This window comes from Gymnoscopelus braueri, assembly GCF_963280865.1.
Source record: "Gymnoscopelus braueri genome assembly, chromosome: 21".
NCBI lineage: Eukaryota > Metazoa > Chordata > Actinopteri > Myctophiformes > Myctophidae > Gymnoscopelus > Gymnoscopelus braueri.
In genome coordinates this window covers 36,191,605-36,210,370 of record NC_137623.1, presented here as the reverse complement: position 1 = coordinate 36,210,370, position 18,766 = coordinate 36,191,605, and the positions used below count along the sequence as shown (strand labels likewise).

The 18,766-nt window shown below is 38.7% G+C and overlaps 1 protein-coding gene across 1 annotated transcript; it reads right to left on the bottom strand.

The window, feature by feature from the left end:
• Positions 1-9,698: 9,698 nt before the first annotated feature.
• chchd7 (coiled-coil-helix-coiled-coil-helix domain containing 7) lies at positions 9,699-18,284 on the bottom strand. Its single transcript, XM_080418488.1, has 4 exons — positions 18,155-18,284; positions 14,356-14,418; positions 14,125-14,223; positions 9,699-10,362 (listed from the first exon to the last, which is right to left on the bottom strand). Exons 2-4 carry the CDS (start codon positions 14,410-14,412, stop codon positions 10,258-10,260), a joined length of 261 nt encoding a protein of 86 aa, XP_080274614.1. The 5' UTR covers positions 14,413-14,418; positions 18,155-18,284; the 3' UTR covers positions 9,699-10,257.
• Between the last annotated feature and the right edge of the window lie 482 nt (positions 18,285-18,766).

Sequence of the window (18,766 nt, the reverse complement as noted above, 5' to 3'; positions counted from 1 at the left end):
TTATGTATTGTAGACACAAACACAATTGTGTTTGTGTAGACGCTCGACAAAGCCGGATGCACCTCGTGGATTCGAACCCACAACCTCTGCGGTGGTGTGTAAGCCGCTATGTACCAAAGCGCAATTTGAGGTCTCCTAGACATCTCCTCTGGAGATCAGGCTCGCAGAGTTTGCGTCCCGGTTCAAATCCCTCCTGAAAACTTTTATAAAGCTGCTTTTATTCCCCAAATGTTTTCACCTATTGTGTTCAACTGCATTTTCTGCGTAGATGTGTTTTTTGCTCTGTCTCCTGTTGTGTGTTGTGTTTTTTGATTCTCTGTGAAGCACTTTGTAACTCTGTTTTGAAAGGTGCTATATAAATAAATCTTTATTATTATTATTATTATTATTATGTGACGCAAACCTTGTCTAGCGGTAGGAGCGGCAAATGTTGGTAGGGTTCAGGCTGCGTCTTTCAACCCGTCATCCTTATTTTGGGCTTTACATTCATCTTTTTCTCCCCAATTTAGTCGTTATGTCAATTGCTTCCTCCCCACACACCTTTCTGCGTTGTCACTGCTGTTGTATCCTACTGACTCACCTACCAGTGAGGAGCCCCCACCGGGAGGACGTAGACTGAGCCTTCGTCCAACTCCTCCCGCCCAACACTCCCCGCTGACGGGTGCCACCCCAGCCTGTAGGATTACAGTACATGCAATGACAATTATCAACCTCCCTGCCTGGCTTCCCTCCCCCAAACACGGGCCAATTGTGTTCATGAAGATGCTCGACAAAGCCGGATGCACCAAGGTGGATTTGAACCCACAACCTCTGCGCTGGTGGCCAGGCACTTTAGCACTGCGCCACCTGAGCGTTCGGCTTTACAACATTTTATCAACATTTAAAAATATATATATATATCCAAAAGTCTCAACAATTGCGAAAAAGGCTGATGACAGAGAAAAGGTTGGCAAAATATACTGCACTGTATCACTCTGCATTGCACTGAACCACTCTGTACTGCATTGGTTCTCAAAGTGGGGTCCTATAGGGAGTTCCAGGGGGTCCCCATATGATAGATAGTTAGGAACTTAATTGAACCTTATGGGTCTGTAACTCTGAGAGTGTACAAATGGAACCAAATGGACCATTTGGTTCCATTTGTACACTCTCAGAGTTAAATTGACGTAGATTTTACAATATAAATTGGGGTCCCAGAGATAGAAATGCCATTAAATGGGGGTCCGTAGCCTAATGCATGTGAAACTGGGGGTCCTTGAAATTAAAATATTTGAAAATCCCTGGTAGAGCCGTAAAAATCTTCTCTTATGGGGGTCCCTGACATATCTTTTCAAATGGGGGTCCGCGGGCTGATAAGTGTCAATTTGGGGGTCTTTGATATGAAAAAGTTTGAGAACCACTGCTGTACTGTACTGTACTGTATGGGGATGTATACTGATCATTCAGACCCTGGTTTGGTTGATGATTATTCCAACTTTGTGCTGCATGCTGTCTCACTACATTAACCTGGTTGAGTGAAATTCTAGAGATGCACTGAGATGCAACAAGTTTGGAAAAGAACAGGATGTTTTTTTTCCATCTACAATTCATTCATGGGAGGTTTTCATTACTGTACAGTCTATCCTAAATGACTACCGCATTGGTCATCTGATACCAATACAAAGACAAAGGACTGTAATTATTTAACATTTTATTTACAACTTAAACTGACCACCGGCATTGCAAAAAAAGAGAGACATTTTTCACTCACAGTAGATTTACTGAAAACATATGTTCAACCTAACACGTAAAAATACCAGTGCATCATTTGAAACTATGAACTATGGCTTTTGCTCATGTACTACTACTGTATGTTTGGGAAACTTAAAGCCTGATTTATACTTAGTTGTGCGTCAGTGCCACACGTTGAAAATAGCAGATCTACATGCGCGGCTGTGTCATGGACAAGCCATGACACTGGTGCACAACTAAGCGTAAATCACAAATCAGGCTTAAGTGTCTCAAACGCAACAATGAAACGAAAACCGTTTTTCAGAAACACATCTATAGATTTGAAAACATCGCTGCAGCCATAGATGCTGGAAATGCTCCTGTCTCTGACTTACAGGGCTCAGCCTCGACTAGTTTGAGCGTTTGTAGCCAACATTTTCTGTATGGCATACTCTCGGAACATCTTATCGGCTAAAGGTAAATAATAAAATAAAATAATAATAAACCTAAAGACCTAAACGCCTCTATTATGGATGTGCTGCTGAGGCCCAACGAAAGTGACAAGCAGAAGATGATCGAAAGAGGAATAGAGAGCTGTGCCTTCAAGGAAAAGTTCAAGTTGACTGGAAGAATGCAGTTTACATCGGTATTGTTACTGGGGGGGAGCAATACAGCATACTGGGACGTGGAGACTTTCTCTGTTGCTATTGAGTATTACCTTCGATGAGCCATCATTTCTATGGACATTATCCACTTAAACCCTTGCATGGGGCGAACAGACAACAACACCACATGTTGTGAGCTTTTATACTGGTCATTCAACGAAGATATTTAGTGCAGCCCATGGGGAACACTGGTTGGAAACAGAAGAAAACTATGGAGGAGAAAAACAGACTTTTGTACCTAATGAAACATAGCTACATCATGTTCTACATCTAGTGAAGGTCACATGCTATCAGTAAAGTGTTATCATTCAGAGGTGACTGCACATGCGCTAGGACAGCGGTTCTCAACCTGTGGGTAGGGATCCCCAGGGGGGTTCCCACATGATTTTTTTTGGGGGGGGGGTCCCTAGATGACAGTGAAGGACTTTTAAGACCTTTTCAATATCTAAAAATAATTATTACAAAAAACATTACTGTGTTAAAAGTAATCTACAAACCAAACCTATAAGAACTGGCAAAAATGAGGCGTTGTGAGCTTTGGGCTATTTTCACAATATCTATCTGTGCAACCGAGTCAAACAAAATGCAATGCCTCATGCCATGTCCCAAGTTAAATGTGATCCTTTTGGGGGGTCGCGGCCTGAAAAGGTTGAGAACCACTGCACTAGGACAGAACAAATGGATGCTCTGTTTGAGAGCTTCAGTACAGCGTTACCCGCTGTATCACAGCATATAAGCAAGTCACAATAAAGGACTTGACGTGACTTTTGTCAAATGCTACATAGCAGAACAGAATAAAGAAAAAAAAAAAAAATAACACGTCTTTATGGAACACTGGGAACTCACACACTGGTCCATCACTGTAATTTGTATGACGTGCACTGTACACCGTTTGGCATGCATACACACAATGTGGTAGTGTGCAAAACTGTGCACTCAATTGACTCCATGCAGGTCCTCCATAGTGACATACGCCACCTGGAAGCAGAGATACAGCCATGTGTGAACATCATGACATGAATAGGCAAGACAAATGACAGTTATACATCGCTATGGGGAAAGAAAAAGCTCTGAATTGTAGGTGGTTTAAAACCTGTGGTTATCAAACCTTTCATAATTTTAAATAGATGAGGATGAGCTCACTATAAAAGAAGGAGAAATGTATCTGGTAGATATACTGTAGTCTACCTGGCACCCCTAATAAAAACAAAGACGCTCAGTTAAAACTGTTATAAAGTGACTCCTTAGACTGTCAAATATATTGTCCTAATTAGCTCTGCATACATATACAGTAATTATACATGTGTGGCAGGGTATTGTAATCTTTTCTTTCTTCCTTCGTCTGTCTGTCTGTCTGTCTGTCTGTCTGTCTGTCTGACAAAACATCATCAACTTTGATGTGTCGTAAGCCCATGCTGACCTGTTCATGGCAGGGATCAGGGTAGTCGCACAGATCATCTGGGAATGCAGAGCGGATCAACTCCTTCAACTCTGCAGGGTAAACATATGTGGGCTGGCCAGTGCGCCCCTCCGTGACACCAACGCTGCGAAGCACCTATAACACAATGAGAATCACAGTCCTTATTGTAAGGGAGGAGCAGTCATACTGGTTTCAAACCAGCTGAAGATCTACACAGTACAAGAAATTGTACATTGGCTATTTTTGCTATTCGCCCTACGATTAAATATATAGGGCTTAAGTGGTTAATCACATGAACTCTAGAGTTCCTATTCTGTGTATGTCATAAAACTGAACATTTGGCGGAAATTGGCAAACATTTGGTTACAACAGCAGATGTAAAGATGAAATCAGCAATTTTGAGTAAAGAGATTTGGTGTAGAGCGAAAAAAGGGGTTTATCTACAAGCTTGCAGATTTGCCATTTTCACCAAATGTTTGCCTATTTTGCCAAATGTTTACCTATTATGGCATGACTATATTAGGGATGCTATGTGGTTAATGGCAGTATTATAAGTCAGTCAATAAATAAAGCACATTATCATCATCATCATCAGTGTCTCATCATGCATCCCTCTTACTCTCTCACCAACATAACATTTATGGAAAAGCACAGATTTACATCTGTAATGAAAGTTATTGGATATTACTGACCAGCTTCCGCTGGATGATTCTGTAGGCTTTCTTGCGACAGGCATGGTCAGTCCTCAGACGGCTGGCAGCATGGAGCACCGATGCTATCCACACAGGTAATCTGAAACATAATATATAAAAATATATATATATATAAAAATATATATTTTTAAATCAACAAAAAAGGGAAAATCTAAATCACATCCTCACAATTCCTCGCATCACAGCGCATGTGATGTTGTAGATCTGCTAATTTTGCTATTATCGTATGACAAATTAGAGAAAACTTTAAATGCTGGAAAATCAAATAGTGAAAATCAGTAGTACTACTAGTACCTATGTTATAATGCGGATTCTCATAAATTAATACATTTTGGAAATCTGTGTTGGAACAGCTAAATCACAGCTAAATCCACCCCGCCCCCACATTTCCCATATTCAAGGCTGTGGAGTCAACTTTCTCCACGACCATTCGCCATATGTTGTGTTAGTGTAATACATGTTAACAACTTAAACCAGTGGTTCTCAACGTGGGGTCCAGCAAGGGACCCCCAGGGGTCCTTGGGGGGTTTCCAGGGGGTCCCCAGCAAAACTAGCTAATGCAGCATCACAATAATTTTAACCACGTTATCCACATATACGTTGGCTATTCAAAAATAGCAGATCTACAAGCTTGTACATCTGCTATTTATGAAAAGTTCCGTGAAAATATAAAAAATGATTGGAAAACATAAAACATAAATCCTCTCTTCTGGGGATCCCCGTCACAAAGTCTTTTCATGGGGGTCTGCGGCCAAATAGAACCACCGATGTAAGTTTTATATGTTGTGTTAGAGTATTGTACATGTTAGCCACTATGAAAAGGTTTGAGAACCACCGATGTAAGTTATATGTTGTGTTAGAGTATAAATGTTAGCCATTTAGTTAAAAAGGTCAACAATCCTGATCCTACAGGGTTTAACTGACTTAAACCCTGCACACTTTGTTGACCAGGATCCTGCAGGGGTCTATCCTTGCCCCTCTGCTTTTTTTTCCCTCTACACAAAATCTCTTGGTGAAAACAGCCGGTCTTCAAAGTCAGATCTGCTATTTTCACTGAATGTCCCCCCCCCCCCCATCTCGGAACAGAGACGCTTTCATGTGGTTAAATAAATGTTGAGTTCAACAGAGGAACGCATCCAAGCAATTACTTTAAGCGTTTAACCTACCCAAGTGAATGGCAGAGATCAATAAAGGCATCCATAGTTAAAGTTGAGAGCAGGCAATGGCAGGGTCTTACTACAGGGGTCAAATCATAGATTAAACATTAGTTAACCCATTCAATCTGGGAACGTATCTGTGTCATTTTGGATTTTAGCTATAACCATTATTTTATACTTTGGGCTATTCAAAAATAGCAGATATCGGTGCGGCGCTACGAGCTTGTAGATCTGCTATTTATTTTTATTTATCTTGAACATTTGTTCCAGGGGGTCCCTGGATTGGAACAAAATATTTTGAGATGGGGGTCGGTGGCCAAAAACATAAAAGTTTGGGGGTCCATGACATGAACATGTTTTGTTCAGGGACCTCCCCAGAACAAAATAGCAGATCTACAAGCTCATAGCGCAGCACTCGGTGCCGCGCTGAGCTTGTACTGTATATCTGATATTTTTGAATAGCCAAAGTATAAAATAATGGTTATAGCTAAAAATCTAAAATGACACAGATGCATTCCCGGTCTTAATGGTTATGGCAGTAGTTCTCAACCTTTTCAGGCCATGACCCCCCAAAAATAATCATATTTGGAACCCTAAAATGTAGGAGTTGTGGCATTACATTTAGTTTGACTCGGTTCCACAGATAAATAGCCGATCTACAAGCTTACGACGCTTTGCGTTGCAAGGCGTTGTGAGCTTGTAAATCGGCTATTTTCACAATGGCCCCCCAAAACCTCCCTGAGGGTCTCGACCCACAGGTTGAGAACCACTGAGTTAAGGTCCTTGCACACTGGTGCGTCTTTTCGTTGCGTTTTATTTTTTTTCATTGTTTTTTCAATTTTTTTCATTGTTGTAAAAAAAACGCAACGAAAAGACGCACCAGTGTGCAAGGACCTTTAAGGCATACATGAACATCCTAGGAAAAACTATACGGTACATGCAAACAAACAAACAAACATAAGACAAAAACATTTGAAAGAATAAGTATTGCTGTACCTGGCAGATGTATTGCTGCAGTTTGTGGAGATTTAACTGGTATGAGAATGGAGACTCAAAGATGCTGCTGCCCAAAGATGCAAATAACAGTGTTGCAAAAGATAGAAAGACACATATTCTATGGTATATATACAGTGTAGGCTATAATAGCCTTATTAGCCTATCATGTTAAAGAATAGGCTGCAGTGCATGTTGTGTTGTACACATGGATACAGGTCGAGTGGGCACCTAAACATAGTGGGCACCTCAATGTTAATTATTAACCAAAATGGTCAGAAAGAGGCAGGTAGTAGGCATATACATGATTTGAACATGCACTTACATCATTATCAGACTAAAATGTTCCCTTCAACTTCTAGTTTATGGCCAAAATAAATGTTATCCACAGGTTTGGTGCATCAATTTGTAACAATTGTAGAAATATTGGGCTTTGAAATTAAGTCATTAAAATATAATACATTTGGCCCCCAAATGTATTATTTTTAAATAAATGTAAATATAAAATAAAATATAAAAAAAACAGAAATGGTGCCTAGAGTTCAGAAGTAGGCTACAAATTCAGTAGGCTAGTAGCCATTTAGCCTGCATGTACCTACACTGTATAAATGTAATAGAAATGGGTAAAAGTAGGCTACTTTACCTGAGTATGTCCAAATTCCCATACTTTTTCTTCTACTCCACTACACTCAGAGGCAAGTACTGTAGGCCTACCTTTTAGGCCTACGCCACTACAATATTAGTTACTTTGTAGATTTTGATTATCATTACAAAACATACAGTAACCACTTCAGCTCCATTTACATTTCGGCCATTTGAAAATAGCTGATATACAAGCTCACAAAAAAAATAGCCAATCTACAAGCTCACAATGCATCGCGATTGTGAGCTTGTAGATTTTTATACATTTTATACATTTGAAAACTTGTGAAATGGGACATTCTGTATAATGAAGTCATGGCATTGTACCAGAGAATCATTCTAACAACAGCTGATATCAACTGTGTTAATTGGACAAACACTCACCATAAAGCCTACCTGTAGTGTAGTGAAACAAACATTGCAATTATCTTATAAACAGGGAGAATGTTTAACATAACACTTTTGAGGCTAAAAATTATCATGCTACCAGAGAAGGTTCATGTTACATGCTGCATGTTAGCTTCCATTCCAAACTCCAGTAGCATACAGCTAAAGTTAAATCATGATACTTTTAGTGTGATATTAGAGCCAATTCTTACCGGGTGGGGTCATAGGGTCATAGAGTTGGGGGCGGGATCATAGAGTTGAGGGCGGGGTGCATGCATTTCCGTGAGTGCTGCTGGTAGTGATCCCTCTACCCACCACATGGTGGCGGTATTATAAAGCCAGCAGGTCGCTTTGTAGGGTAGCAGGATAGGTGGGCACCAAGTAGCCTAACAGTGGGCACTTCGGTGTTATTTTTTCCCCAAAATGTTAAAGTTAAGTGAAGTATATATGATTAGAACATGCTTAAACATTCGACAAATGAAGGTCTAATATTTCTACAATTGTCATTTTGGGGCATCAACAAGAAGTTGAAGGATAAAATTAAGTCTGATAATGATGTACCGTGCATGTTCACATCATGTATACTTTGCATTACTTAAGACTATTTTTCAAATATTAAATTTTTTAACATTATGGACAAAAAAAGCCAATTTTACATCGAGGTGCCCAGATGTCCCTACTAGTGCCCACCTATCCTGTCTCCCTTTGTAGACAGCTGCCATCATGCCTACTGCATACTGCTGTAAACGATCTAATCTCACATGATGGTTGTACTAGTCTTGGAACTAGACTGGCTAAGTATAGTTTAAAAACACCAATCAGATTGTAAAAATGAACTGTCATTTTTAGAACTGGTGGTTCTCAAAGTGGGGTCCGGGGACCCTCAGAGGTCCTTGAGGGGGTTCCAGGGGGTCCCCAAATACATACAAGCTCACAATGTGATTTTTTCTTTTACAATTTTGAAACATTCTCTAAAAAGGGCCCCTGGAAAAAAAACTTTTCAGATGGGGGTCCGCAGCCAAATCATATTTATTTGGGGGTCCTTAATAAAAATGTACAAGCTCAGCTGAATCTCAGACATGTCCAAAAAGAATACATTTGGGGACAGTGTTTTCTTTCTTTTCCAAATGGCTGTCCTGTCCAAACCAATTATTTTTCAAAGAACAGGGTAAAATCATCCTGCAAGAACCAGGATGGAAAAACCTTACAGTGATGTCACAACTCTGCAGGCCTTTCACCTTGTCCAATGTTCTGTTATGGGAAAAGTGATTCCTGGCCAGCCAACCACTGGACATTATTCATCTCAAGACACCTGGATGCTCTTAATGAAATTGTAAACAGAGACAAAAAATAATACATGTAAATAATACAATTTGGCCAACATGGAGTGCCTTTACTGTAGGACTGTCAAGAAAAATGTAAAAACAAAAATATAGCATTCTAGATTAATAACTTCATATCAAGTGGCAAAAATGGTTAGCATGAGACCATCATGTCCTGCAAATGTAAAAGTACACTACCCCAATTATTCACTACTAGCTGTAAAGGAACTCCATCCAGAGCAGAAACGTTTTCTTAAATTGTGTTCAGTTTTGTTTCACACAGACAGCAATACTCAAATATGCACACAAAAATATACATAAAGTAGAATCTATTGAGCATGACTTACCAATAAAATAAAGGTTTCAAAGAAAGGACTTAAAGGCAGTGGAATGTACAGTACAGTGCATAGGTGTCTGCTAAAGCTCTGTTTCCACTGGAATACCAGCATATTGTCAGGTAAGATATTTTACATAAATTGCCGGTATAGGCAGGGAAGAGCCATTCACACATCGTGCTCTTTAACGGTCAAGTACAGTCATGTGACTGTATCCAAAAGAGATTAATGTTAGGAATGGGTGTATCGATACCCCACATTAAAATACTAAAAGGTTTATTTAACGTTATTATATTATCTCTTTTTTTTAATGAAACTGAATGTGCATCTAATGCTGACAAGCCCTCTCCTCATACACACACAGGCATGGTCACTATGTCATACACAATCAGTCACACAAGGTAGGAGAACAGAGAATGTGCATGGCAGAGTGTTTGTTGGAGTTATTTCACTCCAAAAAACATTGCACTTAAGGGTCTTTGATTAGCCCATGTTTTCAGCTGATGTGATCAAACCTAAAGAATTCAAATCGTAAATTGCAGGCATTGCAGGAACTGGGTTTTATTTGGGCAAGACAATTCCTTAACTCTACCAATGCAGTCTCTGACCACTCTGGTGCGTTACCCAAATGACTAATAACAAATCAAAACATGGAGGGTCGCACTCAGAAATAAAAGTCCATATTTTATTGTTCTATATGCCACACATAGACAATATGACAGACGTTTCGGCTATCCACAGCCTTCATCAGCACAAGACAACTCCTGGTAGTGCAGCGTATAAATACAAGAGGTATTGCAATGTTGTAGAGGCGCCATAGTTTGGCGACTTTTTTTAAATTTCTCCTGAGTCCTGGCCTTGCCAGTCCTCAATGAGAGTGTCATTTTGGATCATTGTGTCCACTGTAGACTCTTCAGTATGGCTTCCCTCCAATAGCAGAAAGCATCTCCTTCCTTTCCTCTGCAGTGGGCATATCTGGTTTTACACCATTTCTTCTTCTGTCCACCATTATTTCATGCTACATGGACACAAACACAAAGAGGTTATTGCCATTGGATTTAAAAGTACAGCACTCCACACCCCTGCTGCTTGAGCAAGGGAACACACAAAAAAATATTGCTTGCAACAAATGCTCTACAAAATTGTGTGAGGCAACAGTCTGTTTCGAGAGACTATAGAGGTGACAGGATTTAAAGAACATCTTGTGATTTAAAGAACATCTTGTGACAAACGCCACTACTACAATTCAACACTGTGATGTTCATATTTTTTCCATTTAAATATGAACCTATAGTAGAGAAGAATGAACTGCTGTTCTCCCTTTCATCAAAATAAAAATGTCAAGTGGTTAACGATGATGATATCTTAAGTTGTTATTTTTGGACCAAAAAGTCTGCCATTACTTTGGTTTTTCTCATGTCATCCGAGTTATTTTGAAAGAACTGTACAGTCTTCCTACAACTAGTTGAGATCCATCTAAAAAAACACTGAAGAGCATTTTGATCCCTTATGGACAACATTATCCATAGTTTTATTTCATCTCTTTTTGATTATTGTAATGTTTCCGTCTTTCCTCTGATGTACTGTATGTATGTAAAGGCATGTAAACATTTGCCTGATGAAGATCTATAAGGTCGAAACGTCATTAATAAAATTGTTGTCCCAATGTTTGGGAGCTCAAACCACTGTACGGATGTTTTAACCTCCTATTTTTTCCCCTCTGATGTACCCTAAGGCAGTGGTTCTCAAACTGTGGGTTGAGACCTCCAGGGGGATCCCCAAATGATTTGCTTAATGTGCAACATTGTTTTCTCACCAAAAAAAAAGTCAAACATTAGCTAAATTGTAAAATATTACCTAAGAATCTTTTTTTTGGAAAATAGCCTATCTACAAGCTCTCACACGCCTCACAATATTTATCTGTGGAACCGAGTCAAACAAAATGTAATGCCTCAACTCCAACAATTCCAAGAGCTTGTCTCGGGGGGTCCCCTGTTCAAATATGATTATTTGTGGGGGTCGTGGCCTGAAAGGTTTGAGAACCGCTGCCCTAAGGGACTGTATCCATCAAGGCAGTTCTTCCTGCGTGAAGCATGGATTGTCTTCAATGGGAACGCTTTGTATTTACACTATGTTAGAAATACCAGCAGCGTGAAGAGGCACTGAGCATCTATTCTGCGCCAAGTTTTGAGGGCCAAGGATCACAATGAAACTCAAAGTGATCACATGTACCTATGGCACGTTGGTGTGCAAATGAGTGCTGCCATTACAATATAATCCCATTTTACCAATTATTATTATGCCAACCTTTTTTTGCCAACTGCAAAATAATTGTTTAATTGCCTTCTTCACCAATGTGTTCATAAAAGGTGTCTACTAACACCTCTCCATTTGTTCCAACCCAACTCCTCTGGGAAACTTCGTGGGAGCAAATAAAAAATGAGAAGGCCCTGGTGTGAAAAACTGGAAAAATTGAAATTGGCCAATATGAGCGTGTGCAATCCGATGAGCTATGCAAGGACATCAGCTATGCAAGGACATCTACCTACTTCATCATTGGTGTGGGGAACAAGAAACGGATAATCAGTACTGCATGCCCTTGGTAAAGGGATGGCTGCAGCAGCCTTCTCTGGAAATGACAGGCAGTGGTGTAAAGTATCTAAGTACCTGTACTTAAGTACAATTTTGACTTGAGTATTTCCAATTTTCAATACTTTTACTTCTACTCCACATCTAAGAGACACATATTGTACTTTTACTACACTACAATTATTTGACAACTTTAGTTACTAGTTGCTTTCTAGATTTTAATCATTATTACAAAACATGCATTAACCACTTCAGCCCCATACGTACTTTGGTGATTTCAAAATAGCCAATCTACTGTACAAGCTCACAACACGTCGCTTTACGACGCGTTGTGAGCATGTAGATCTGCTATTTTCAAAATATTTGAATACATGACGAACTTGTGAAATGGGACATACTGCATAATGAGTACTTTTGCTTTTTTACTATAAGTAAATTTTGAAACCAATACTTTTGTACTTTTACTCAAGTTAATTTTGATTTCCACCCTCTTACTTGTAACAGAGTATTTCTACAATGCAGTATTGATACTTTTACTTAAGTAAACAATTTGAGTACTTTTCCCACCACTGAGGACATTTAGCTGGTGGGCATCAATGATCAATTAACATGGTTACATGGTTACATGGTTACAAACGTCTGTGTCATGGAAGATGCCGAGACTATTGGCACCATCAACACTGGTGTCATTAGTGTTTATTTTGTTTGTATAATTGATCATCATTTCTTGTTTTCATATATGTTATGTGCACTATCCAGTGCACATAAATGTGATTATATTGTAATGGCAGCACTCATTCGCACACCAGCATGTTACAGGTACATGTGATCACTTTAAGAACAGTTTCATTATGATCCTTGACCCTCAAAATAGGTCTAGATGCCTTATTTGTTCAGTAACTTCAGTTAAGTGCAATATTGGCTGAGATAAAGTGAAAATAGATTTTTTGCTGATGGCTGCCGCGGCACTACTTTGAATAAAAATGGCACAAAAACATAGCTCATCGTTTTGTACACATTTCTTCCATTCTAGAAACACTGATTAGAAGTATATATTTCCAGGGGGTGCATGTTTAATCCCACTAAACTATATCTCTATGCCGTTTCTCACTGCTCTCTAAGACTTGCGCCTCTCAGAATGTAAACACAGTCATGCTTCCTCCAGCTGGCATTTTAAGCTGTCGCGAGCAGCTGTGCAGTGCGCACCAACGTTGTTACGGTTCCGGAGCAAAAAAGAAACCAAAACTTTATTTGTTCAGGGGAGTTTTGCTGGGAGACTTGCTTCAGTGCATGTTGCATCAGCAGTAGTGCACCATGCCCCTCTTTTTCTGAGAACAGAAACACTCTGATGTTACTGAGCCTCTACGATTATGAAACTGTGATGTTTAAAATTGTGGTTAATAGTAAAACCAGTACAAAAAGGACATAAATAAATGAAATATGTTAAAACCGGTTAATAGTCCCTCCACTGCTATAGACAACAAGCTGTCTCACCATCTTGGTAAAACTGAGTCAGTACTCTTTGGGTCAAACACAAAACTCCTGGTGTCAGAGTAGTCGGAGGAGACTTCTTGACAATAAATGTGTCACTTCATCACTGTGTAATATTCACGTTCAGTGTGGATCCATACTCATAACACAAAAGGCAGTTTAAATTAATGAAAATGTATATATTTATATATGATAAATGATATATAAATAAATAAATAAACGCTCCCGGTGTCTATGGCCAACAATTTAATTAATCGGCTTAAACCGTGTTCATGCAACTAGTCATATTTGGCATTCAAAGAGAAAAATCCAAAAGAAAACAAATATATACTTAAAATATGTGTTTTTAAGCCCATATAAGTTCATAAAAAGAGTCGAATACTGCTAGAGGAACCACTGCTAGAGGAAAGGACTGATTTGAAAATTGTCTCTGGAGTATTCATAGTTCTCAATAGGTTCCATTTTGAGAACATATTACAAAGACGACCCTGTACAATATATGGACTACAGAAATTGCATTGCTACAGTGTCATTTATATTGTATCAATAAAGACACTGACATTGATTTTCTAAATGGAATCATAAACTCATACTGAGTTGTTCTAGTATTTATGTTTACGATCACCTTCTAAAACCTTTTTCAACAGATTTCCCAATTTCTTTTTTTTATGAATATTGATTAAGAAAATAGGACACTCACCCAATATTTTCTACAGTTCTTGTATCTCTGGAAATATGCTGAACACTTACTCTTGTCATAATCGTTGTCATTCATACATTTCTGAGACCCATCAGTCTCCTAGAAAAGATAAGCAGTGCAGTAAAATTAGTAATAATTTCATTTATTTCTGAAACATCTTACTCATGTTGCAATAGACATTCAGAAATTGAGATGGCATTTTGGGATATATGTATGTGAAAATTGGCTTACGTCAATACAAGGGTTTATGTCGTCATTTCGAACTTTTCGTGCATTTTTACTAGCCATTTGGACCTGCATACAGAGATGGATGAATTAAAAGGTTCAGTTAGTTGTACAAAGCTTTTGCATAGTATATAGAATTAACATACATCATGGTCCTATGTAGTTGATATAGCATGGCTTGAACACAACACATATAAACAAAATGATGTGACGTGTGTACGTGAGGCTACATCATGATATTAAAGCAAAGCTATTTTCTAAATATAGCTCTCGAGAAGGTTTTTAGAAGGGCTGTGTTTGATCTTTTAAATCAGAGTCTGGGACCCCTAGGGGGTCCTCAGAGTTACTACAAGGGGGGGGGAAATCTTTGTGTGATAGGAACTGTTTTTTTACATTACCCTAGCATCACTTTTCTGAGGGGAACATTAGCCAAAAATAGCAGATCTACAAGCTCACCACGCCTCGCAGCGCTAGGCGTGGTGTGCTTGTAGATCTGCTATTTTCGGTAAAGAGGTTTAGTGAAGAGGGGAAAAGAGCAGACCAAATACAAGTTTTTAAAGTATTGAGGGTTTAACTGGTTAACTGAAAACACACATTAACATCAATCCAACGCAACGCTACACAAGTCTATGAAGCAATCTATGAAATCTATGAAAAGGTTTCATCGGCAACACAATGTTATACAATATGCAGTGGGGGGTCCCTGCTTCATCTCTCTCTCAGCTAAGGGGTCCTTGGCCGGAAAAAAAACGTTGATGACCCCTGTTTTAAATGTTAACTCCTACTCAATCCAACCCAATAGCCCCTGCAGACATGGCAGCGTAAAAACAGTTTTAGAAAATGGGGAAAGTATGTTCAGTTGGAGGGGGTACAACATTGTGTTAAACAGAGCTATGTCACATTGCGTCATTACATACATGTTATACAGGGTATAAAGCTTTTTGAAACAAATGGCAGCAATCACTAAAACCAAAATATCTAGGTTCACAAAAAAAAGGTTAAAAATAGACTGTGAAATACAAGCCTTTTCCCTAACAGAATGACTCTAGGTTCACGCTGCAGACTAGTCCATTTCCAAACGGAATACATTTTGAGCTAAATGTTATGTCCAGATCATGCCTCATACTTCACGTACCAGTGAGGTATGATTTTTTTTTAATATTTTTCTATAATATATATATATATACATACACAGTATTACACTGTACCTCAAGCTTCAATGCCTGAATTAAGTCTGTTAATTATCGATGCCAGTCTGAAGGCAGAGCCGGAGATCCTGTTTTTGTCCCCATGTTTATTTGTGTTTTGTCTGTGTGTTACTGTTTGTTTGTCTGCGGCTAACCATGTAAACCACAACAGCAATCCTCGTCACATTTCTTGTGCACACTGCCAGTAGGCCAAGTAAACCAATCCACCAATATTTTTCCAATCCGTCAACAATATGTTATTTCTGTGAATTGATAACCTCAAATAAACCGTCCCTTCAGGCTATGGGATACATACAGTACATGTCGGGCAGAGTGGGACTAGCCTATCGGGCACAAGCTGTCCATCCAATGTATGGGATCTACTCTATCTATGCCAATTATCCCCTTGACTGAAGGGAAAGTATTGCAATATAAAAGACTAATAAAATACTTCAATTTCAGGGCCACATAGATATATTTAAGTAAAATAAAATACTATATTTCTAATCCCAGAGTTCTTATTAATAAATATATTGAAGTGGGTTGAAGTGGTTAATGTACGTTTTGTAATAATAATAATCAAAATCTACTAAGTAACTAAAGCTGTGAAATAATTGTAGTGGAGTAAAAGTACAATATTTGCCTCTGAGATGTAGTAGAAGTGAAAGTACTGAAAACTGGAAACACTCCAATAAAGTAAAAAATACCTCAAAAATGTACTTAAGTACAGTACTTGAGTAAATGTACTTAGTTACTTTACACCACAGCCTGTCAGAAACAACTTTCACACCGAAAATGTTGATAAAGGCTTGTCCCAAATTTCTAAATGTGTGAACATTGCTTATCAGCTTAGCTAGATAGCAAACATCTTTGTCCACAAGTGAAGCCTTCATCAACACTTCACATAAAAGGTTTCACCATGCACATAACTTGAATTTTAACAGATTGTCCTTATGCTTTGGTTATTATAATAGGCAAGTTGGTGCTCATCAATACAATGAAACAAATACTACTTTGTCTGCCGTTCACAATTTATTGTGTGACATTACTGTACATGTGCTAAACCCAATGTATAAGTGAAATGCAAATTAATATACTCAGATCAAGCATAGACATAAATGTGAAGCTGACAGTCCAACCCTCCCCCAGTAGTTATGGGAGTATACTGCAAATTAATGGCATATTAACAATGGTGTAAAGTAACTAAGTACATAAGTACTTAAGTAGAATTTTGAGGCATTTTGACTTCAGTGGAGTATTTCCAATATTCAATACTTTTACTCCACATACATCTCAGAAGCAAATATTGTACTTTCACTCCACTACAATTATTTGAAAACTTTAGTTACTCCGTCTGTAGATTTTTATTTTGTGTTACTAAACATACATTAACCACTTCAGCTCTATTTATTTAGTGGCTATTTGAAAATAGCAGATCTACAAGCTCACAACACGACACGTACATGTGAGCTGTAGATCTTCTATTTTCAAAAGATTTTTATACATTTAGAAAACTTGAAATGGGACATTCGGCATAATGAGTACTTCTACTTATGGTACTTTAATTATTTTGCATCCCTGCAAGGGATGAATGTCAACATAAACAGTGTAACAAAACCAAAATACAGCCAGAGTGTGTTTCTGCAGGGAAACCCTCCAGCATAATTATACTGTGGCTTATAGAGGGAAGAAATGCAATATAAATATTACATATAGGATCAAAGTTACCCAGTGTTAACCTTTAAGTACAAAATGTGAGTATTCTTTCCCACCACTGACCTTCATTGACGTTAGCAAATGCATCGGGCTAAACGAAGACAGTAGTTTAAAATAACTGCCATGGCTGAATCGAGGCTAATGACACAATGCAGATGATAATAATAGGTATGCATGTATTCATACCTTTGCAATTCCCAGCCTATTCAGAAGTAGGCTAATTAGTGGAAGATGTGCCTTGGTAGGCTACTGAATGTTTAGCTCTGGTCCAGAGCGTTAGCGCGTTCTCTCTAACGCTCTGTCCTTTAAAAATAAAGGAAACGATTTCGCTACTTATCAAAACAAAGGTTGTTTTGTGTTGTTGAAAGTATATTCTCCAGAGTGGGGAGCCTCTCAGCACCCCATCTTCTCTGTATAATACACTTTTTGGGCCAGATGGAAATGATTGTATTTGCTCCACTGCGCCCTCTACAGATCTGGTCAATGGTAATTTACATTAGCCAGATCTGTAGAGGGCGCAGGTGAGTCATTTAAATAATTTCCGCCTGGCGGACATATTATATTTACTGCCCAAAAAGTGTATTATACAGAGAAGGTGGGGTCCTGAGACGTTTCCCACCGTGGAGAATAGTCTTTCAACAACACAAAACTGCCTTTGATTCGGTGAATAGCGAAATAGTTTTGTTTATTTTTGACTAAAGTTGGAGACCTCGCACAGTAGTGGAATTTTCGGTCTATGAGAATAGCAGCGCGCCTGGCAGAGCGTTAGAGAGAACTCGCTAACGCTCTGGACCACCAGAGCTACTGAAGGTTATCCAACGTGATGAAAGAACAGCGTGTATCGTAGATCTAACGGACCACATATACTGATTTAATTAAGTTTACGGCACAGAGTCACTTACCCTTTATGCCTAGAAAGGTTGCTTCTTTTGTGAGAAACCCTACAGTGTACTACCATTGCTTTATGCTACCTACTCTACATTACATACACTACTACTGTAGCACAAGCACTGGTTATGTACTGCCTAACCACCATACTGGTCACATCAATATGTGTGACCTACCGCATCATGCGACTCCAGAGGTCACTGTTCCTTCGCCCCTCCCGTTTGTATGAGAGCGGGCGAAAACTTCTGGGAACTCAGATTACTGTTTTGCCGTTTCCAGTGGTGTAAAGTAACTAAGTACATTTATCAAATTCTAGTACTGTACAATTTTGAGTTATTTTGACTTTACTGGAGTATTTTCAGTTTTCAGTACTTTTACTGTTCTACTCCAGTACATCTCAGAGGCAAATATTGTACTTTTGCTCCACTACAATTATTTGAAAACTTTAGTTACTTACTAGTAACTTTGTAGATTTTGATTAATATTACAAAACATACATTAACCACTTCAACCCTATTATACATTTCGGCCATTTGAAAATAGCCGATCTACAAGCTCACAATGCATCGTGATGCGACGCATTGTGAACTTGTAGATCTGCTATTTTCAAAAGATTTGTATACATT